Source organism: Dendrobates tinctorius, unplaced genomic scaffold, assembly GCF_039654945.1.
Source record: "Dendrobates tinctorius isolate UK_male_01 unplaced genomic scaffold, ASM3965494v1 ptg000073l, whole genome shotgun sequence".
Lineage (NCBI taxonomy): Eukaryota > Metazoa > Chordata > Amphibia > Anura > Dendrobatidae > Dendrobates > Dendrobates tinctorius.
This window is the reverse complement of record NW_027361741.1, coordinates 10,893,200-10,909,675: the sequence shown is the minus strand read 5'-3', so window position 1 is coordinate 10,909,675 and position 16,476 is coordinate 10,893,200. Positions and strand designations below refer to the sequence as shown.

Sequence of the window (16,476 nt, the reverse complement as noted above, 5' to 3'; positions counted from 1 at the left end):
AATTCCAGCCACCCAGTCATCATCTAGCTGCCCAGGTGTCTGATAATCAGCCTCACTACCTTCCTTCACCAGAGGAGGGAGTTCATCAGACCTCAATAGTGAAGGGAAAAATGAACTCACAACAGTACCTCCCCCTTGAGGAGGGGTCACCGAACCCTCATCCATGCCACCAGGGCGATCCGGGTGAGCCCGATGAAAGGCATGCACCAATCTTTCGGCATGAATATCAGAGGCAGAGACCCAGGAATTATCCTCCTGACCATAACCCTTCCACTTAACCAAATACTGGAGTCTCCGTCTAGCCAGACGGGAATCCAGTATCTTCTCTACCTCATATTCCATGTTACCTTCAACCAATATAGGGTCAGGAGGTGCCACCACAGGAACTACTGGTTCAACAAACCTCTTCAACAAGGACTTATGAAACACATTATGAATTTTAAATGTGACAGGAAGAGCCAACCGAAAAGAGACTGGATTAATAATCTCCAAAATCTTGTAAGGTCCAATAAATCTAGGCTTAAACTTAGGAGAAGCCACCTTCATAGCGATATTTTTTGATGACAACCAAACCAGATCACCCACCTTAAACTGGAGACCAACGGTCCTACGCCGGTTGGAAAACCGCTGGGCCTTTTCCTGGGAGAGAGACAACTTATCCACTACTTGGTCCCAGATCTGGTGCATTCTCTCCACCACAGTGTCAACACCTGGGCAGGCAGAAGGCTCCACCTGCCCTGAAGAAAATCGAGGGTGAAAACCAAAGTTACAAAAAAAAGGTGACATCAAAGTGGCAGAACTAGCTCTATTATTTAAAGCAAATTCGGACAAGGGCAAAAATGAAACCCAATCATCCTGATCGGCAGAAATAAAACATCTCAAATACGACTCCAAAGTCTGGTTTGTTCTCTCCGTCTGCCCATTGGTCCGAGGGTGAAACGCAGAGGAGAAGGACAACTGAATTCCCAGCTTGGAACAGAAAGTCCTCCAAAATCTAGACACAAACTGAACTCCTCTGTCAGATACAATGTTCTCAGGAATCCCGTGCAAGCGAACCACCTGTTGCAAAAACAAGGGCACCAACTCAGAGGAAGATGGCAACTTAGGGAGTGGTACAAGATGGACCATCTTAGAGAATCTATCACAAATCACCCAAATAACAGTCATTCTCTGAGAGACAGGCATATCAGAGATAAAATCCATTGAAATATGGGTCCATGGCCTCCTGGGCACCGGCAAAGGCATCAACAAGCCACTAGAGCGAGAACAAGATTTAGACCGGGAGCAAGTCCCACAGGACTGCACAAAATTCCTGACATCATGAGACAAGGCGGGCCACCAAAAAGACCGACTCACCAGATCTTTAGTACCAAAAATACCTGGATGACCAGCCAATGCAGAGCAATGAACTTCAGACATCACTCTCTTCCTCCACTGGTCAGGAACATACAACATTCCACTGGGACAACGCTCAGGTTTGTCCTCCTGAAACTCTTCCAGAGCACGTCTCAAATCGGGCGAGATGGCAGAAAGAACTACCCCCTCGCCTAAGATGGTAGCAGGCTTAGTCACAACAGGAGAATCAGCAAGGAAACTCCTAGAGAGGGTGTCTGCCTTGACATTCTTAGTGCCCGGAAGAAAAGAGACCACAAAATCAAAACGTGTGAAAAACAAGGACCACCTAGCCTGTCTAGGATTCAAGCGCTTGGCCGACTCCAGGTAAATCAAATTCTTGTGGTCAGTAAGGACCACGACTTGGTGTTTGGCTCCCTCCAACCAATGTCTCCACTCCTCAAATGCCCATTTCATGGCCAACAATTACCGATTCCCCACATCATAGTTACGTTCGGATGGAGAGAACTTTCGGGAAAAGAAAGCACAAGGATTCATTTTAGATGTCACAGGATCTTTTTGGGACAACACCGCTCCTGCACCAATCTCAGAAGCGTCCACCTCCACCTGAAACGGGAGTGAGACATCAGGTTGCCGCAAAACTGGAGCAGAAGTGAATCTTCGCTTCAGCTCCTGAAAGGAAGAAACAGCCTCCGGAGACCAATTCAGCACATCAGCACCCTTCCTAGTCAAATCCGTCAATGGCTTGGCAATACCAGAAAAATTAGCTATAAATTTCCGATAAAAATTAGCAAAACCCAAAAACTTCTGGAGGGCCTTCAAAGAAGTGGGCTGAACCCAATCATAAATGGCCTGTACCTTGGCCGGGTCCATTTCAATAGTTGACGGAGACAAAATAAATCCCAAAAATGAAATCCTCTGTACCCCAAAATGGCATTTCGATCCCTTGACATACAGGGAATTCTCCCTCAAAATCCGGAACACAGTCCGAACATGTTCCACATGAGTGTCCCAATTCTTGGAGAAGATCAAAATATCATCCAGATAGATAATCAAAAATTTATCCACAAAGTCTCGGAAAATATCGTTCATGAAGCACTGGAAGACAGAAGGGGCATTAGTGAGCCCAAAAGGCATCACCAGGTACTCAAAATGTCCCTCCGGAGTATTAAACGCCGTCTTCCATTCATCCCCATGCTTAATGCGAATAAGATTATACGCCCCCCTGAGGTCAAGCTTGGTAAACCAGCAAGCACCTTTAACTCTGGAGAATAGATCAGAAATCAGGGGTAACGGATACTGATATTTTACAGTAATTTTGTTGAGGGCACGATAGTCAATACAAGGCCTTAATGAACCATCCTTTTTAGCCACGAAAAAAAAAAACAGCACCTAAGGGTGAAGAGGATGGTCTAATATGACCCTTCTCCAATGCCTCCTTAATATAGGATCGCATAGCCTCGTGCTCGGGTACAGATAAATTGAAAAGCCGACCCTTGGGGAATTTACACCCCGGGTTCAGCTCAATTGCACAGTCATAACTCCTATGAGGAGGCAAAGACACAGACTCATTCTCACTAAATACATCATAAAAGTCAGCCAAATAGTCAGGAACATCATGCGACTGGGGAGAGGTGGAGAAAACAGGAGCATCACTAAGGGCACACCGACAACCCCAACTCACCACAGACAAAGATTTCCAATCCAGAACTGGATTATGGATTTGCAACCAGGGAAACCCCAGAACAATGGTATCATGCAAATTATGCAACACCAAAAATCTGCAATTTTCTTGATGGTCTGGGGCGACCCGCATTACCACCTGGGTCCAAAACTGAGGTTTATTCTTTGCCAAAGGAGTAGCATCAATACCCCTCAAAGGGATAGGCATCCGCAGAGGTGTCATAGGAAATCCACAACGTTTAGCAAAATCCAAGTCCATCAGGTTAAGAGCTGCTCCTGAATCCACAAAAGCCTTGGCGGAAAATGTGGACAGGGAGCAGATCAGAGTATTTGCCAGAAGAAACTTAGTTTGAACACCACCCACAGAAAACGTGTGTGCACAACGTTTCTCTCGTTTAGGGCAGACAGAAATAATATGCGAGGCAACTCCACAAAGAAAACACAGCTTATTACGCCTTCTGAACTCCTGACGTTGCGCCTTAGACAAAACTATCACATTGCATAGGTTCAGACATTTGTTCAACAGGTGGCAACATCTCTCGTGTAGTTTTGCGTTCATGTAAACGCCGATCCACCTGAATGGCTAATGACAAAGAATCGTCAAGACCAGAGGGAACAGGAAATCCTACCATAGTATCTTTTACAGTTTCTGACAAACCCTTCCGAAAGAGGGCTGCCAAGGCACCATCATTCCAGGTAGTAAGGACCGCCCACTTTCGGAATTTTTGACAGTACAACTCTGCCGAATCCCGACCCTGGCTTAATGCCAACAGGGTCTTTTCAGCCTGATCAATAGCATTAGGTTCATCATACAACAACCCCAAGGCCTGAAAAAATGCGTTCACATTATTCAGAATAGGATCATCAGGTTTCAAAGAAAACGCCCAATCCTGGGGATCGCCGCGCAGCAAAGAGATGACAATTTTAACCTGCTGCGCGGAGTTCCCCGACGAGTTAGGCTTCAAGGCAAAAAAAATTTACAATTATTCTTGAAATTCAAGAATTTAGACCGATCCCCAAAAAACACATCCGGAGTGGGAATCTTTGGTTCAGCAGCATGTGAATGAGCAAGATAGGCGGAAATTCCCCGCACTTCAGCAGCGAGCTGCTCCACACGATCAGACAATTGCTTCATCTCCATTGAGAGAAAAATTCCCCCTACAGCCTCAGAGATATAGAGGAAAAAATATGCACACACAAAAAAAAAAAAATTCTGAAACCTTTTTTTTTCTTTTTTTTACAATTCTCTCCTGCTATTGAGTACCCTAGGATCTGCGGTATGGCTGGTGATTCTGTTATGATGAGTCACCGAAGGAGGAAAAAACAGAATACCAGCTAAGTCCAGAAAAACCAGAGAGGTTGGCAGCTATCGGATTGCAGACCCCTGAACCTATCCACAACAACTAGCAGTAGCCGTGGGGGGTTCCTACGGTGCTCTAGACCCCTCGATCACAGCCGGAGAACTATATAGCCTAAAGACAGAAAGGGGAAAAACTAAACTGCCCCAGAGAAGACCCCAAAGCAATAGGCAGCCCCCAACATATAATGACGGTGAAGCAAGATGAAAACACTAACACAGATGGAAAGATAGGTTGAGCAAATGATGGGGCCCAAGCTAACTACATAGGACAGGATAGGAAAGCTGCTGTCTGCCATCCACAAAAACCCTATAAAAATGAGCCAACCGACTGATAGGAAAAACAGGCCCTGAAGTCGCTAGGCTTCAAAAGACTATATCAGCACTCAGGTATATTCTGAAGACAGAGCAAAAGATCAACAGATCAGAGACAAAAATGGAATTCAGCTCACCCCCGGCCAGGGATGGCAGAACTCCAAAAAACAAGGCAAAACAAAAAACAAAACTGAAGAGTACAAAGCAGAGCAGAAAAACTTAGCTTTGAGATGCAGGAATCAGACTGGTCTCCAAGAATCCAGTAGGAAAATCACCAGCCAGGAAGAAGGGCGTCGGCAGCCTTATATCCAGTCCTCAATTCCAGCCACCCAGTCATCATCTAGCTGCCCAGGTGTCTAATAATCAGCCTCACTACCTTCCTTCACCAGAGGAGGGAGTTCATCAGACCTCAATAGTGAAGGGAAAAATGATCTCACAACACTCGCGTATAAGCCGAGATTTTCAGCCCATTTTTTTGGGCTGAAAGTTCCCCTCTCGGTTTATACGCGAGTCATATAAGCCAGGGGGTCGGCGGAGGATGGGGAGCGGGGGTGTCAGATAATACTTACCCCCCGGCACGTCTCTGCAGCCTCCCTGCTTTTCCCTCAGTCTCCCTTCCTTCCTTCAGCGGTCACGTGGTACTGCTCATTAAAGTCATGAATATGCGCATTTTCATGACTTTAATGAGCAGTACCATGTGACCGCTGAAGGAAGGAAGGGAGACCGTGGGAGAATCGGGGCTGGAGAAACCGCGCCAGGAGGGGGTACGTATATGCAGATATTCACCTGTCCCCATTCCAACGCTGCTCACCGCTGTCTGCCGGGTCCTTTGTCAGTGACTTTCAGGCAGCAGAGGACGCGATGATGTGATTAGTGCACGCTGCGCCCTCTGCCTGAACGTCACTGACAGAGGACCCGGCAGACAGCAGTGAGCAGCGATGGAATGGGAACAGGTGAATATCTCAGGTGCCAGGTCCTGAGCCAGCGGCGACACCGGCACCTGGGCCCCAGTGACACGTGGTGAGTATGTCATTTTTTTTTCATTTGCAGCAGCATATGGGGGCATAATGAATGGAGCATCTTAAGGGGCAGCATATGGGGCATAACCTATGGAGCATCTTATGGGGCAGCATATGGGGCCTATTCTATGGAGCATCTTATGGGGCAGTGAATAGTTGGGTTATGGATTGAAAACCAGGGAATTCCTAGAATAACTGGAAATTTTGGAGAGGAAATAAGATGAAAACTAAAAGCTTAATGAAGATTTGATTCAATACAGAAGATAAAGGTGATCCATCCGCAGTTTCCATATCAATTGGCATGGATTTAGTCCTACTTGCAATGTTATTATCAAGTGTAAATTGTAAATCCATAAAATTTCCATCTGTTCCAGAATCTAACATGGCAGAGCATTGTATTTTTTGGCTCCCGATTATGACCTGTATGGGAACGACAAAATGAGATGATGGTGATAGCTCTTTGCCTTTATCCTGCATTAAAAATAAGATGGTCTACATAACAGGATCTGGCATTTCAAAAAGGTCTAAATCCCTTGCAGTTTTGACAGTTGTGAAGGCTATAGTCCTTTTTTTTTGGACAGTTAATGGCAAAATGTCCAGAGTCCCCACAATAGAGGCATATATTTTCTGTACATCACCTCTCCTCTACTATAGATAGAAGTTTTCGGATTATATCAATTTGCATAGGTTCAGGCACACTTTCCATTTCCTGTTGGTTGTTTCCAAATACTCAGTCTTTCCTTTCTTCGTTCAGTGAGCCTCTGATCAATTCGGATGCACAATTGAATAAAGTCCTCTAAATTATCAGGGGTTGCTGATAATCTTCATCGAAATTGACTCCTCTGGGCAGCTAATTTACATGAGGTGTCTGCCACCCAGTGGTGGAATTCTGAGGTATATTCAGCTCCCGAGCGCTGCCCTTGACATAAATTATGCAATTTGGTTTCAGCTGTAGTAAAACGATTCACGTCATCAAGCACTTGCTCTATAGCTGTGATGAAGGAAAGTAAGTCTTTAAGGAGGCCAGAATTCTTTTCCACATAAGGTGAGGCACATGCAAGAGCTTCATCAGTCGGAAGATTAATGAAAAGAAGATCCTTTTTCCTGTCACTAGTAAACGGAGAAGGTTGCATCTGGAAATAGATACAACATTGATTAAGGAATCCAAGGTAATGATGACGATTGCCACTGAACTTTGCGAGCAGCAGCATGCGTGCGTTTGATTCCGGGCCTGAGTTGTGCAAATCCAGAAGTTGCTTCTGTAGCTCAATAATTTCCTTTTGCTAACTAAACACCTGTGTTTGCAACTTAGAACATTTTTCTTAATATGTGGCACCAAAATTCTAAAGCTCAGCAACTTGTTGCTTCAGGGTGGCTGCAACATACTACATTTTGTACGCAAGATTATTCTATTATGGACTGACCTGGGTTGGAGTAGTTGCAACTATAGTTGCAACCACTAGGGACAGCACTGGCAGGTAGCGCAGTCAGGAATAGCCAGAGGTCGGTACCGGGGAGTAGCAGTATAGTTGAAGGATCAGCAGGCTGTGTAGTCAGGAATAGCCTAGCCAGAGGTCGGTACACAGGAGCATAAGTATAGTTAAAGGATCAGCAGGTTGTGTAGCCAGAGGCTGGTACATGGTAGCAGCAGTTTAGTCTTGAGAATAATCTGCAGGTGGAAAGAGAGCTTGACAAAAGGCTGGGAGGTCAATAACCTCGCAAGGAAGGAAGTGCAATGCCAGGTTTAAGTAGGGTTTTCAACAAGGAGATCACAGGGTGGAGCCAATCAGAAACTCAGGGTGGAGCCAATCAGGAGCAACACAGGTATTAGTATCTGGGTTAGCAAGGAACTGTCCTGCGAGATGAGTAGCTCAAAGGGAAGAGCTGCTGCCTGGGGTCAAGTCCTGACAGTATTATTTTATCCTGTCCACATTGTGGAGACCTCTGTACAAGTGCTATCACTAGAGGCATCAGGACTGAGCAGGCGCTTTGACTGATTTGTAATAGGTTTTCAACAGCACTCAGGTCAAAAAAAGGACTGAGGGTGCTTTTACATTGTGTTCTGTATCCCCATGAGACATACGTCCTAAATCCCCTGCAAAACGGAGTCTGGACGTATGTGCCGATGGGGCTATAGACTGTGATGATGCAGACAGAGCGATCGAGGGCTCTGATGTGCATCATTTTTTAAACTGTCCACCTACTGAAGGCAGACACCCAGACGGAGTCTACTACGTGTGAGTATCTGCCTCCAGTAAGCGTATACTGCTGAAAATGATGCACATCAGAGCACACGTTCGCTCTGTCTGCATCATCACAGTCTATGGCCCATTTGGCGCATATGCCTGGATCTCATTTTGCGGAGGATTTAAGACCTATGTATGATGGGGATACAGAACACAATGTGAAAGCACCCTAACAGGTTCTCTCTTCAGTGGCAAAATGATCTTTTTTTTTTTTTTACTGAAGGCTAACTAGAAAGTCGCTTAACTTTGCATTTAGAAGGAGTAAAAAAAAAATCTGCTGCACAGTCATTAAACAGCATAATTCAATATCATAAATAAAATTAGTGACCAATATATTCAGTAAATATCTAACAATCATGTTAGTGATAAGCTGCAGTCCACACATGACTTTCTCTAAGTCATAAAACATGCTTTGCTATATGCATTCTGTAAATACTGTGTTGCCGTTTTGTTCTCAAGGTGTGGATAGATGCTGCAGCTCAGATCTTTTTCTCCTTGGGACCTGGATTTGGTGTTCTTCTAGCACTAGCAAGTTATAATCCGTTCAACAACAACTGCTACAGGTAGGATACTACAACATTATCTGATAATACCAATTAGTCAGCAATTAATTTTATTTCCAATCATTCTTACAGAAAGCTGTAGTGTTCTAATATACTATATATAGATGTGGTCATTTGCTGGTTTGACAACAGCTTATACCAAGTCTCTAACCAGTCTCTGTCTTTAGAGGTTACCTCTACAGAACTCTCTCTCTATTGATCTGCCATCTCCAGACGATCCTTTGGTAGGCTGTCACTATGGGGCACCTTTCTCTCTTCATTGCTTAACATCATCATGACATTTTCTGGCTTTTTAGCTTTCCATGCAGCTTTCTGACAGGTTGTCAATAGCCAATATTTCCCCCACACTGCTACCCTCTCCTCCAAGTTTTAGGATTCAGACTATGTATTGTCCATTCTAACACTTTCACTTTGTTGTCTATAAGAAATTTTATCACTGAAGGTTTTGTGATCTCATTGAAATATCAAGTTGAAGCCACATCTCAACTTGCAGGCTGATACTTTGATGTGTTGTCTCTTCAGTATTTATAGATACACTCATTTTATTATGATAACATCTATTTTCTAAAGTGACACAAAAAGAAAAGCTTAAACACAAAACCAGGTTTTTCTTTTTTTGTTGCACTTGTTACAAATTGGCAGCGCACTGTTTTTAGTTATCGGTGGTGTCCACTGTTTTTAAGTATTAATATCTATTTTCTAAAGTACACCAATCCTTCATGTAGGAAAAAACAATCTTAGAACAAAGGACTTATATAAAAAAATAGTTGTTGTGTTTCAACCACATAACCCCTTAACAATCTGTTTATTTTGGGCACATAAGGACCTGTCAATTTAATATTTTTTGATTTTCCACTCTCACATTCTAAGAACCATAACTGTTTTATTTTTTCTTTGAGTTGACATTTACATTGGTACAACATTTGGAACCTTTTCTCATTCTGTCTTTTGGGAAGCAAAGTGACTTAATTAACAGCAATTCTGGCATTGTTATTTATTTCAGTGTTGACTGTGCAAGTTACATATAGCCATATATTTCTAGTTGGGTCAGTACAGGCACAAGAATAATAATTAAAAGTATGCAAGATCTCTATGACAAATGTACCGTAAGTCAAGGAGAATTAACAGGCAGCCAGTCATGATGTATAATTTGTTTATGGGTCCTTTAGTGATTTAGAAAAATAATTGATATATTAACTACTTGTAGTATTGGATTGACAGTAATCAGACCTTATATGTATTATTGCCTTTCAGAGATGCTATTATCACCAGTGTGGTCAACTGCTTGACCAGCTTCCTTTCCGGATTTGTCATCTTTACAGTGCTGGGTTATATGGCCGAAATGCGTGATGTTGAAGTGGAGGATGTTGCAAAGGACAAAGGTAGGCAATCAGTCTTATGTGTGTAGTGTAGCAGGGGTGGTTCAGTGTGACAGACAGTGACCACAGGAAAAGTTCACGGCAAACATGTTTTAATGTCCACTCTCACACAGTGTACAGCATACGGTATCCTCCGGATCGCAGCTGGGAAACAAGACAGTCCATAAGTGTGACCGGTTGCTGAGGGCAACTGCACCACCGTATCACGCTGCGGGGTGTCAGGAGTTCGCTCTGCTTGGCTCTGTGTTCCCTCACACAGGCTGAGCTTTTGCAGAGCCGACTGCTATGCTTGCTGCATACTACACACTGACACCCCCAAACCCTTCCTGCAGGGTTTTTCTAAACTGGAAACAGTGGCCATGGTCCACTTCATGCAGTCTGTTTAGAAAATAGAAGCCGATACCAGGTTTTCCTGAATAATGCCTTGGCCAAATAGCTTGACCAGGTTCATGCTTACTTTTATTTTGCCTTGTGACTCACAGGTGTCCTGCTGTGACCACAAGTCACTCTAGAGGGTAACTAATACGCTTCTGAGCGCATCCTGGGGGACACATAGCGATCCTCGCAAATTACACCAATCGCTGCCTAACATACCCCCCTTGTTCAAACTTGTGGGGTTGAACATTCATCACCATATAGGGGGCCCATGGCAGGGCATCCGCATTTCCCTGTCTCTTCCCCACCCGATGTTCCACGGTGAAATTGACATTTTGCAAAGACAGGAACCATTGGGTGACCTGCACATTTCTCTCCTTGGCATTCCCCATCTAGACCAAGGGTGAATGGTCTGTCACCCAGCAAAACGATCGACCGAGCAAATGATAGCGTAGGGACTTTAAGGCCGACTTAATGGCCAGGCGCTCCTTCTCCACTACGCTATAATTTTTCTCGATCAGGGTGAGTTTCCTACTTAGGTAGGAGACCGGATTCTCCTCTCCACCCACCTTCTGTGACAGGACCGCTCCTAGGCCCACGTTAGAGGCATCTGTCTGCACAATTAAGCATTTCTGAAAGTTGGCGCTAATGAGGACGGGCTGTCCGCACAGCATCACCTTCATGGATTGGTACGCTTCCTCCACCTGGGGGTTCCACCAAACATGACCGACTTCTTTCCCTTGAGATCAGTAAGGGGTGTTGTTCTCCCTGAAAAATTAGGTATAAACCTCTGGTAATATCCAAATGATACCGAGAAATGCTCTCATCTGTTTAGTGGTCACAGTCGGGGCCAGTTCTGAATGGCCTCGATTTTACTTATTTGGGCTTTAATAACCCCACGGCCAATCACGTAACCCAAGGACTGGGCTTCCTTGAGCCCTATTGCACATTTCTTGGGATTCGCCGTCAAGCCCGCGGCTCTGAGCGAGTCTATTACGGCTTGTACCTGGGACAAGTGAGTACGCCATTCAGCACAAAAGAGGATGATGTCATCTAAGTATGCTGATGCATACTTCTGATTGGGCTCCAGCATTATATCCACCAGCCTCTGGAACTTGGCAGGGGCCTCATGTAGTCCAAAGTGCAAGACTATTGTACATAGTGGTAAAGACCCTCTGGTGTTATGAAGGCGGTCTTTTCCTTTGCCGACTCCAAAAGAGGCACCTGCCAATAATCCTTGGTCAGATCGAGCGTGGTGAAGTTCTGGGTCTGACCCAGATGCTCGATCAGCTCGTCCACTTGTGCATTGGGTATAGGTCGAACTTTGACACCTCATTTAACTTACAGAAGTCATTACAGAACCGTAATGACCCGTCCGGCTTCAGCATTAGCACAATCGGGCTAGCCTAGTCACTCTGGGATTCCTCAATTACTCCTAGCTGAAGCATTGGTTTCACCTCACTCGCGATGGCTTGACTCTGGGCCTCAGGCACCCAGTACAGTTTCATTTGTACCCTTACGTGAGGCTCTGTGACAATGTCATGCTGGATGACAGAGGTACGACTTGGTAGACCCGAGAATACATCAGTATTCCCTTGTACCAATTTCCGCACCTCTAGCCGCTGCTGTTTCGAGAGGGTGTCTCCTATGTTTACCTCTCCCTCAGCCTCCGTCAAGGCTGATATCGGAGGGTCCCCAGATGATATGTTGGGAGTCACCTCTGTAAGCATACACTCCTGGTCCTTCAACTCTTTTAACAGATTACCATGATACACTTGTTCGGGTTTTCTTTTTCTGGGCTGGTAAACTCGGTAGTTTACCTCGCCCACTTTTTCCCAAACTTCATACGGCCCTTGCCACTTGGCCAGAAGCTTGCTTTCAGTGGTGGGCACCAAAACCAACACCAAATCTCCTGCTTTAAAGGAGTGGGCTGTGGCCTTCATCTTATATACACGGCCCTGCGCTGCCTGAGCATCCACCAACTGCTCTTTTACAATAGGCATGACCGCTGCAATTCGGTTCTGCATATTGACCACTTGCTCAATGACACTCTTATGTGGCTTAGGTTCCTGCTTCCACATCTCTTTGGCTACATCCAGCAGACCCCTAGGATGCCTGCCATACTGTAGCTCAAAGGGTGAAAATCCCGTGGAAGCCTGCGGTACCTCACAAATGGCAAACATCAAGTAGGGCAACAATATGTCCCAATCCCTTCCATCTTTGGAGACTACCTTCTTCAACATGGATTTCAGGGTTTTGTTGAAGCACTCGAATAGTCCGTTGGTCTGAGGGTGGTACACCGACGTGGGCAACTGTTTTATCTTGAGGAGCCTGCACAGTGTCATGATCCTATGGTAGGTTTAGGACTGATGCGCCAAGGGTTAATCACTGTGACCTCTCTCTGGATCTGGGAGGGCTTTTTATAGCCTTGGGTAGCTCAAATTCTTGCCAGTTATATTCCTGCCCTTGGCTGAGTTATATAAACCTACACATAAACGACTTAAAAATAGGCACTTCCCAAAATTAGCAGAAATCCCAACAGAACAAGGAAGCTATAGCCAAGTAAATAAAATTAAATCATCTTTATTACAAAATTCAAAGATTAAAAATGGAGATACAAATACAACAAATGTACTAGCAAAGAATTCAATTGCTGAGGTAGATAGATCTCTAAATATAAGGCTAGTACATTTGTTGTATTTGTATCTCCATTTTTAATTTTTGAATTTTGTAATAAAGATGATTTAATTTTATTTACTTGGCTATGGCCTCAGCTGAGTTAGTTGACCCCTGTGTGCCTGTGCCTTGTGCCTGTTCTCGTGTGTGATATCTTGATTCTGACCCGGTCTGTTTCCTCGCTGTGTATTTGCCTTCTGATTTGGTACAGTCTGCTTGCTCGCCTGGTTCTTTGACTTCTGCGTAGTTATCGACTATCTGTTCTGTCTGTCCTCTTGGTACCGTTATTGCCCCTCTCGGTTTCCTGTCTCCTTTGGCTTGGCCCTGACTATCCTGTTTCTCGTGCTCTTACCCGGTGGCCCCAACTCCCTATACCATCCTGCGGTCTGGTCAGACCTCGACATGTCCCGCTAGTTTTGAATTTCCCCATGGTGGGACGATTAAAGGATTATCTTATTTCTTAGTTCCTCTGGGCGTCCTGCTGTTGGCTCCGCCCCGGTCCCTCCACCTGCCGTCATGTGCCGCATGTCCTGCACACCAGCGGTCTCGTGACGTCCCGTCTCTTCCCCCGGACACTGCGAGCCCCCTTTGTCTGCACTGCACAGGACGCGTACTGACTGGTGGGTACCTGTTACGCAGTCCTTGACACACAGTTCCCTCGTCACCTTGGACATGAAAGGAGTCCCCTGATCAATGAGGATCTCCTTCGGTAGCCCAAGGCGACAGAACATGGTAAACAATTCCCAGGCAAAAAGCTTAGTCGAAGCGGAATGGCCGCCTGGTACCGAGTGGATTAGTCTATGACTACTATTATGTGTTGGTGGCCCAGAGCAGAGTAGCAGCGCAAAGCATCAGCTCTTCCCTCTGCAGCAGCCCTCTGATTGACTCGGTGGCAGCACAAAGCATCAGCTCTTTCCTCTGCAGCAGCCCTCTGATTAACCCGGTGGCAGCGCAAAGCCTCAGCTCTTCCCTCTGCAGCAGCCCTCTGATTGACTCGGTGGCAGCGCAAAGCATCAGCTCTTCCCTCTGCAGCAGCCCTCTGACTTCACTTGCACTTAAGTATTTGCCATTTATCATGTGGCATTGTTTACTTTTTTTAAAACTTTGATTTACAACTCTTGCATATGTCATTCACATTTATTTTAGTGCATAGTGATATTGCTATACAAGCGAGGAGGAATATAGCTCTCATTATTATATGGGCGGGCTGCATGGGCCACATAATTATTACATTATGGTATGCTGCCTATGTGTTTTTAAATGTATTTGTATAGCTACTGTATAAAATAATGGTATTCTAATGGACACCCATAGATATAGTCTATGTAAAATGGTACATTTGAATAAATACCAGATATTACCATATAATATCATGTTGCAGGCTACATGCATAGATCAAATAAAGTGCATATAGAAGGAATGTTAGTAACATAGTAACATAGTTTTGAAGGCTGAAGGAAGACCTTATGTCCATCTAGTTCAGCCTATTTTTAGTGCAGCTGTTCTGCATTGTTGATCCTGGGGAAGGCAAAAAACCCACAGAGTAGAAGCCAATTTTCTCCCTAGGGAAAAAAATTCCTTCCCCTAAGCTGGGTCAACCATCTACCTATAATAGTAACATAATGTTATAAATAATGTTATAAATTGCTAATCCCTTGAGACATAATGGGCCAGTATAATGGAATAAGGCTGGGATCACACTTACGAGAAACTCGCACAAGTCTCGCATCTTAATATCCGGCACTGCAGCCGGCACTCGGGACCGGAATGTGCGGCTGCATAGAAATACATGCAGTCGCACACTCCGGTCCCGAGTGCCGGCGGCAGTGACGCATATTAAGATGTGAGACTCGTGCGAGTTTCTTGCAAGTCTGACCCCGGCGTTAGGGAGATACAAGGATGGGGGTGCACAAGCACTTTGACACTTGTTTCACCGAACTGGGCTTTGTCAGAAGGCATGGCTTAGTAAAATTTGGGCACTTTATAAAGGTGAGACAATAATAATCCAGGTTCAGAACACATGTGGAGCCTGATCCTTTATTACTGCACTGGCAGCAGGCGCCACGAAAGATAGGAAAGGGATGTGGTGAACCAACACATCACCATGGCAATGGGCAAACCACACTACCAGGGAATGGGAGGACAGCAAGTCATTGCCTTGACGCAAATGACGCTCCGCCCCCCGATGACACAGGCAGCATGCGCCGTTCTTGTTGTGAAGGAGGACAGGTGTCATTCCCCACATCACCATAGCAACAAGCCATAACCATGCCACCGCAGCGAGTCAGTGCAGCGCATGCATGCACCGTGTCTGTGCTGAATATGTGAATAAGTAGAAGAAAAAAGAATGAATGAACATTGTGATACAAAGAGAGAACACTAAGCCACTAGGCTAAAGTAAATATAATCATTTGGACAAAAGAAATAACATTAAATTTCTCCATAATAAATAATAAAGTTTAAAGTGGCAATTGAAAAGTAATAAGTAAATCAAGTAAATGAAAAAAATCAAAGATGAATTATAAAATGTAAAAATTAAAATTAAAATTATGAAAGAAAAATAAAAAAGGAATAATGAAAAGAAAAACAATAGTAATAATTAAAAACGTAGACATAAATAGGCCATCAATTGGTGATGAAAGGGTGCTGAACATATTCATTTCCGCAAAATCAAAATAGTGACACTGAAAAACAATATAATCAGAGGAACCTGAAAAATTAACAAAAAAAACCCCAAAAATAAATACAGAATATAATTAAAGGCCCCATAATTTTTAAAATTGCGCAAAATTAAAGAAAAGACTTGAAACTGACTGCTTAAATAAGGCCATGCTGTGCGACTGTTTATAAGATTAACTATCCAAAGTGTCTCCTTACTCTTACTGTAATATCGCCACTTCTAATACCCAGGTAAGTATGGTCAATACCACGTACAAGAAAACCTTTTGGATTACAATTATGATGGTTATAAAAGTGTCTTAGAATTGTTTTAACTTCTCAAAATCATGACAATTGTCTGCATTTCTAATATCTCTCACATGCTCTTGGACACACAACCTGAGGATTCAAGTGGTCATACTTATATAGATTAGGCCACAAAGGCAAATGGCATAATATATGACGGCCTGTGTGTCACATGGAATGTGATGAACGATTTAGAAGATCTTGTCGCCTAGCGACAAGCGAATTATAGCATCCAATAGTCCTTGAAATACTGTATGTTTGCAGGCAAAACTTCCACCACAGGGAAATGAACCCCTTGGCAGACCTCCAAACAAGTAGTGACTTTTTGGAGGGGCATAATGACTGTTGATCAGCATGTCCCCCAAATTGAGTGACCTGCGCCAAGTGACAAGTGGATATTTACTGAGATGTTGTTTATGATCTCTATCAGTGAGGAAGATGGGCCAGTGCTTAGAGAGAATATTTTTCATTAGAACCCATCATCTATATCACAAGACCATGAGATAATGGTGTTATGGCCATGCGAATTAAGTACAAACTCTCTCT

At 44.3% G+C, this 16,476-nt stretch overlaps 1 protein-coding gene across 1 annotated transcript in view; it reads left to right on the top strand.

Annotated features, from left to right (window-relative positions):
* The window catches only part of LOC141096185 (sodium-dependent serotonin transporter-like), a 188,615-nt gene that overhangs the window by 146,640 nt on the left and 25,499 nt on the right, over positions 1–16,476 (top strand). The window contains exons 6-7 of the mRNA XM_073582648.1: positions 8,433–8,536; positions 9,791–9,918. Of these exons, the coding sequence (XP_073438749.1) occupies positions 8,433–8,536; positions 9,791–9,918 (232 nt within the window). The remainder of the gene's footprint in view (positions 1–8,432; positions 8,537–9,790; positions 9,919–16,476) is intronic.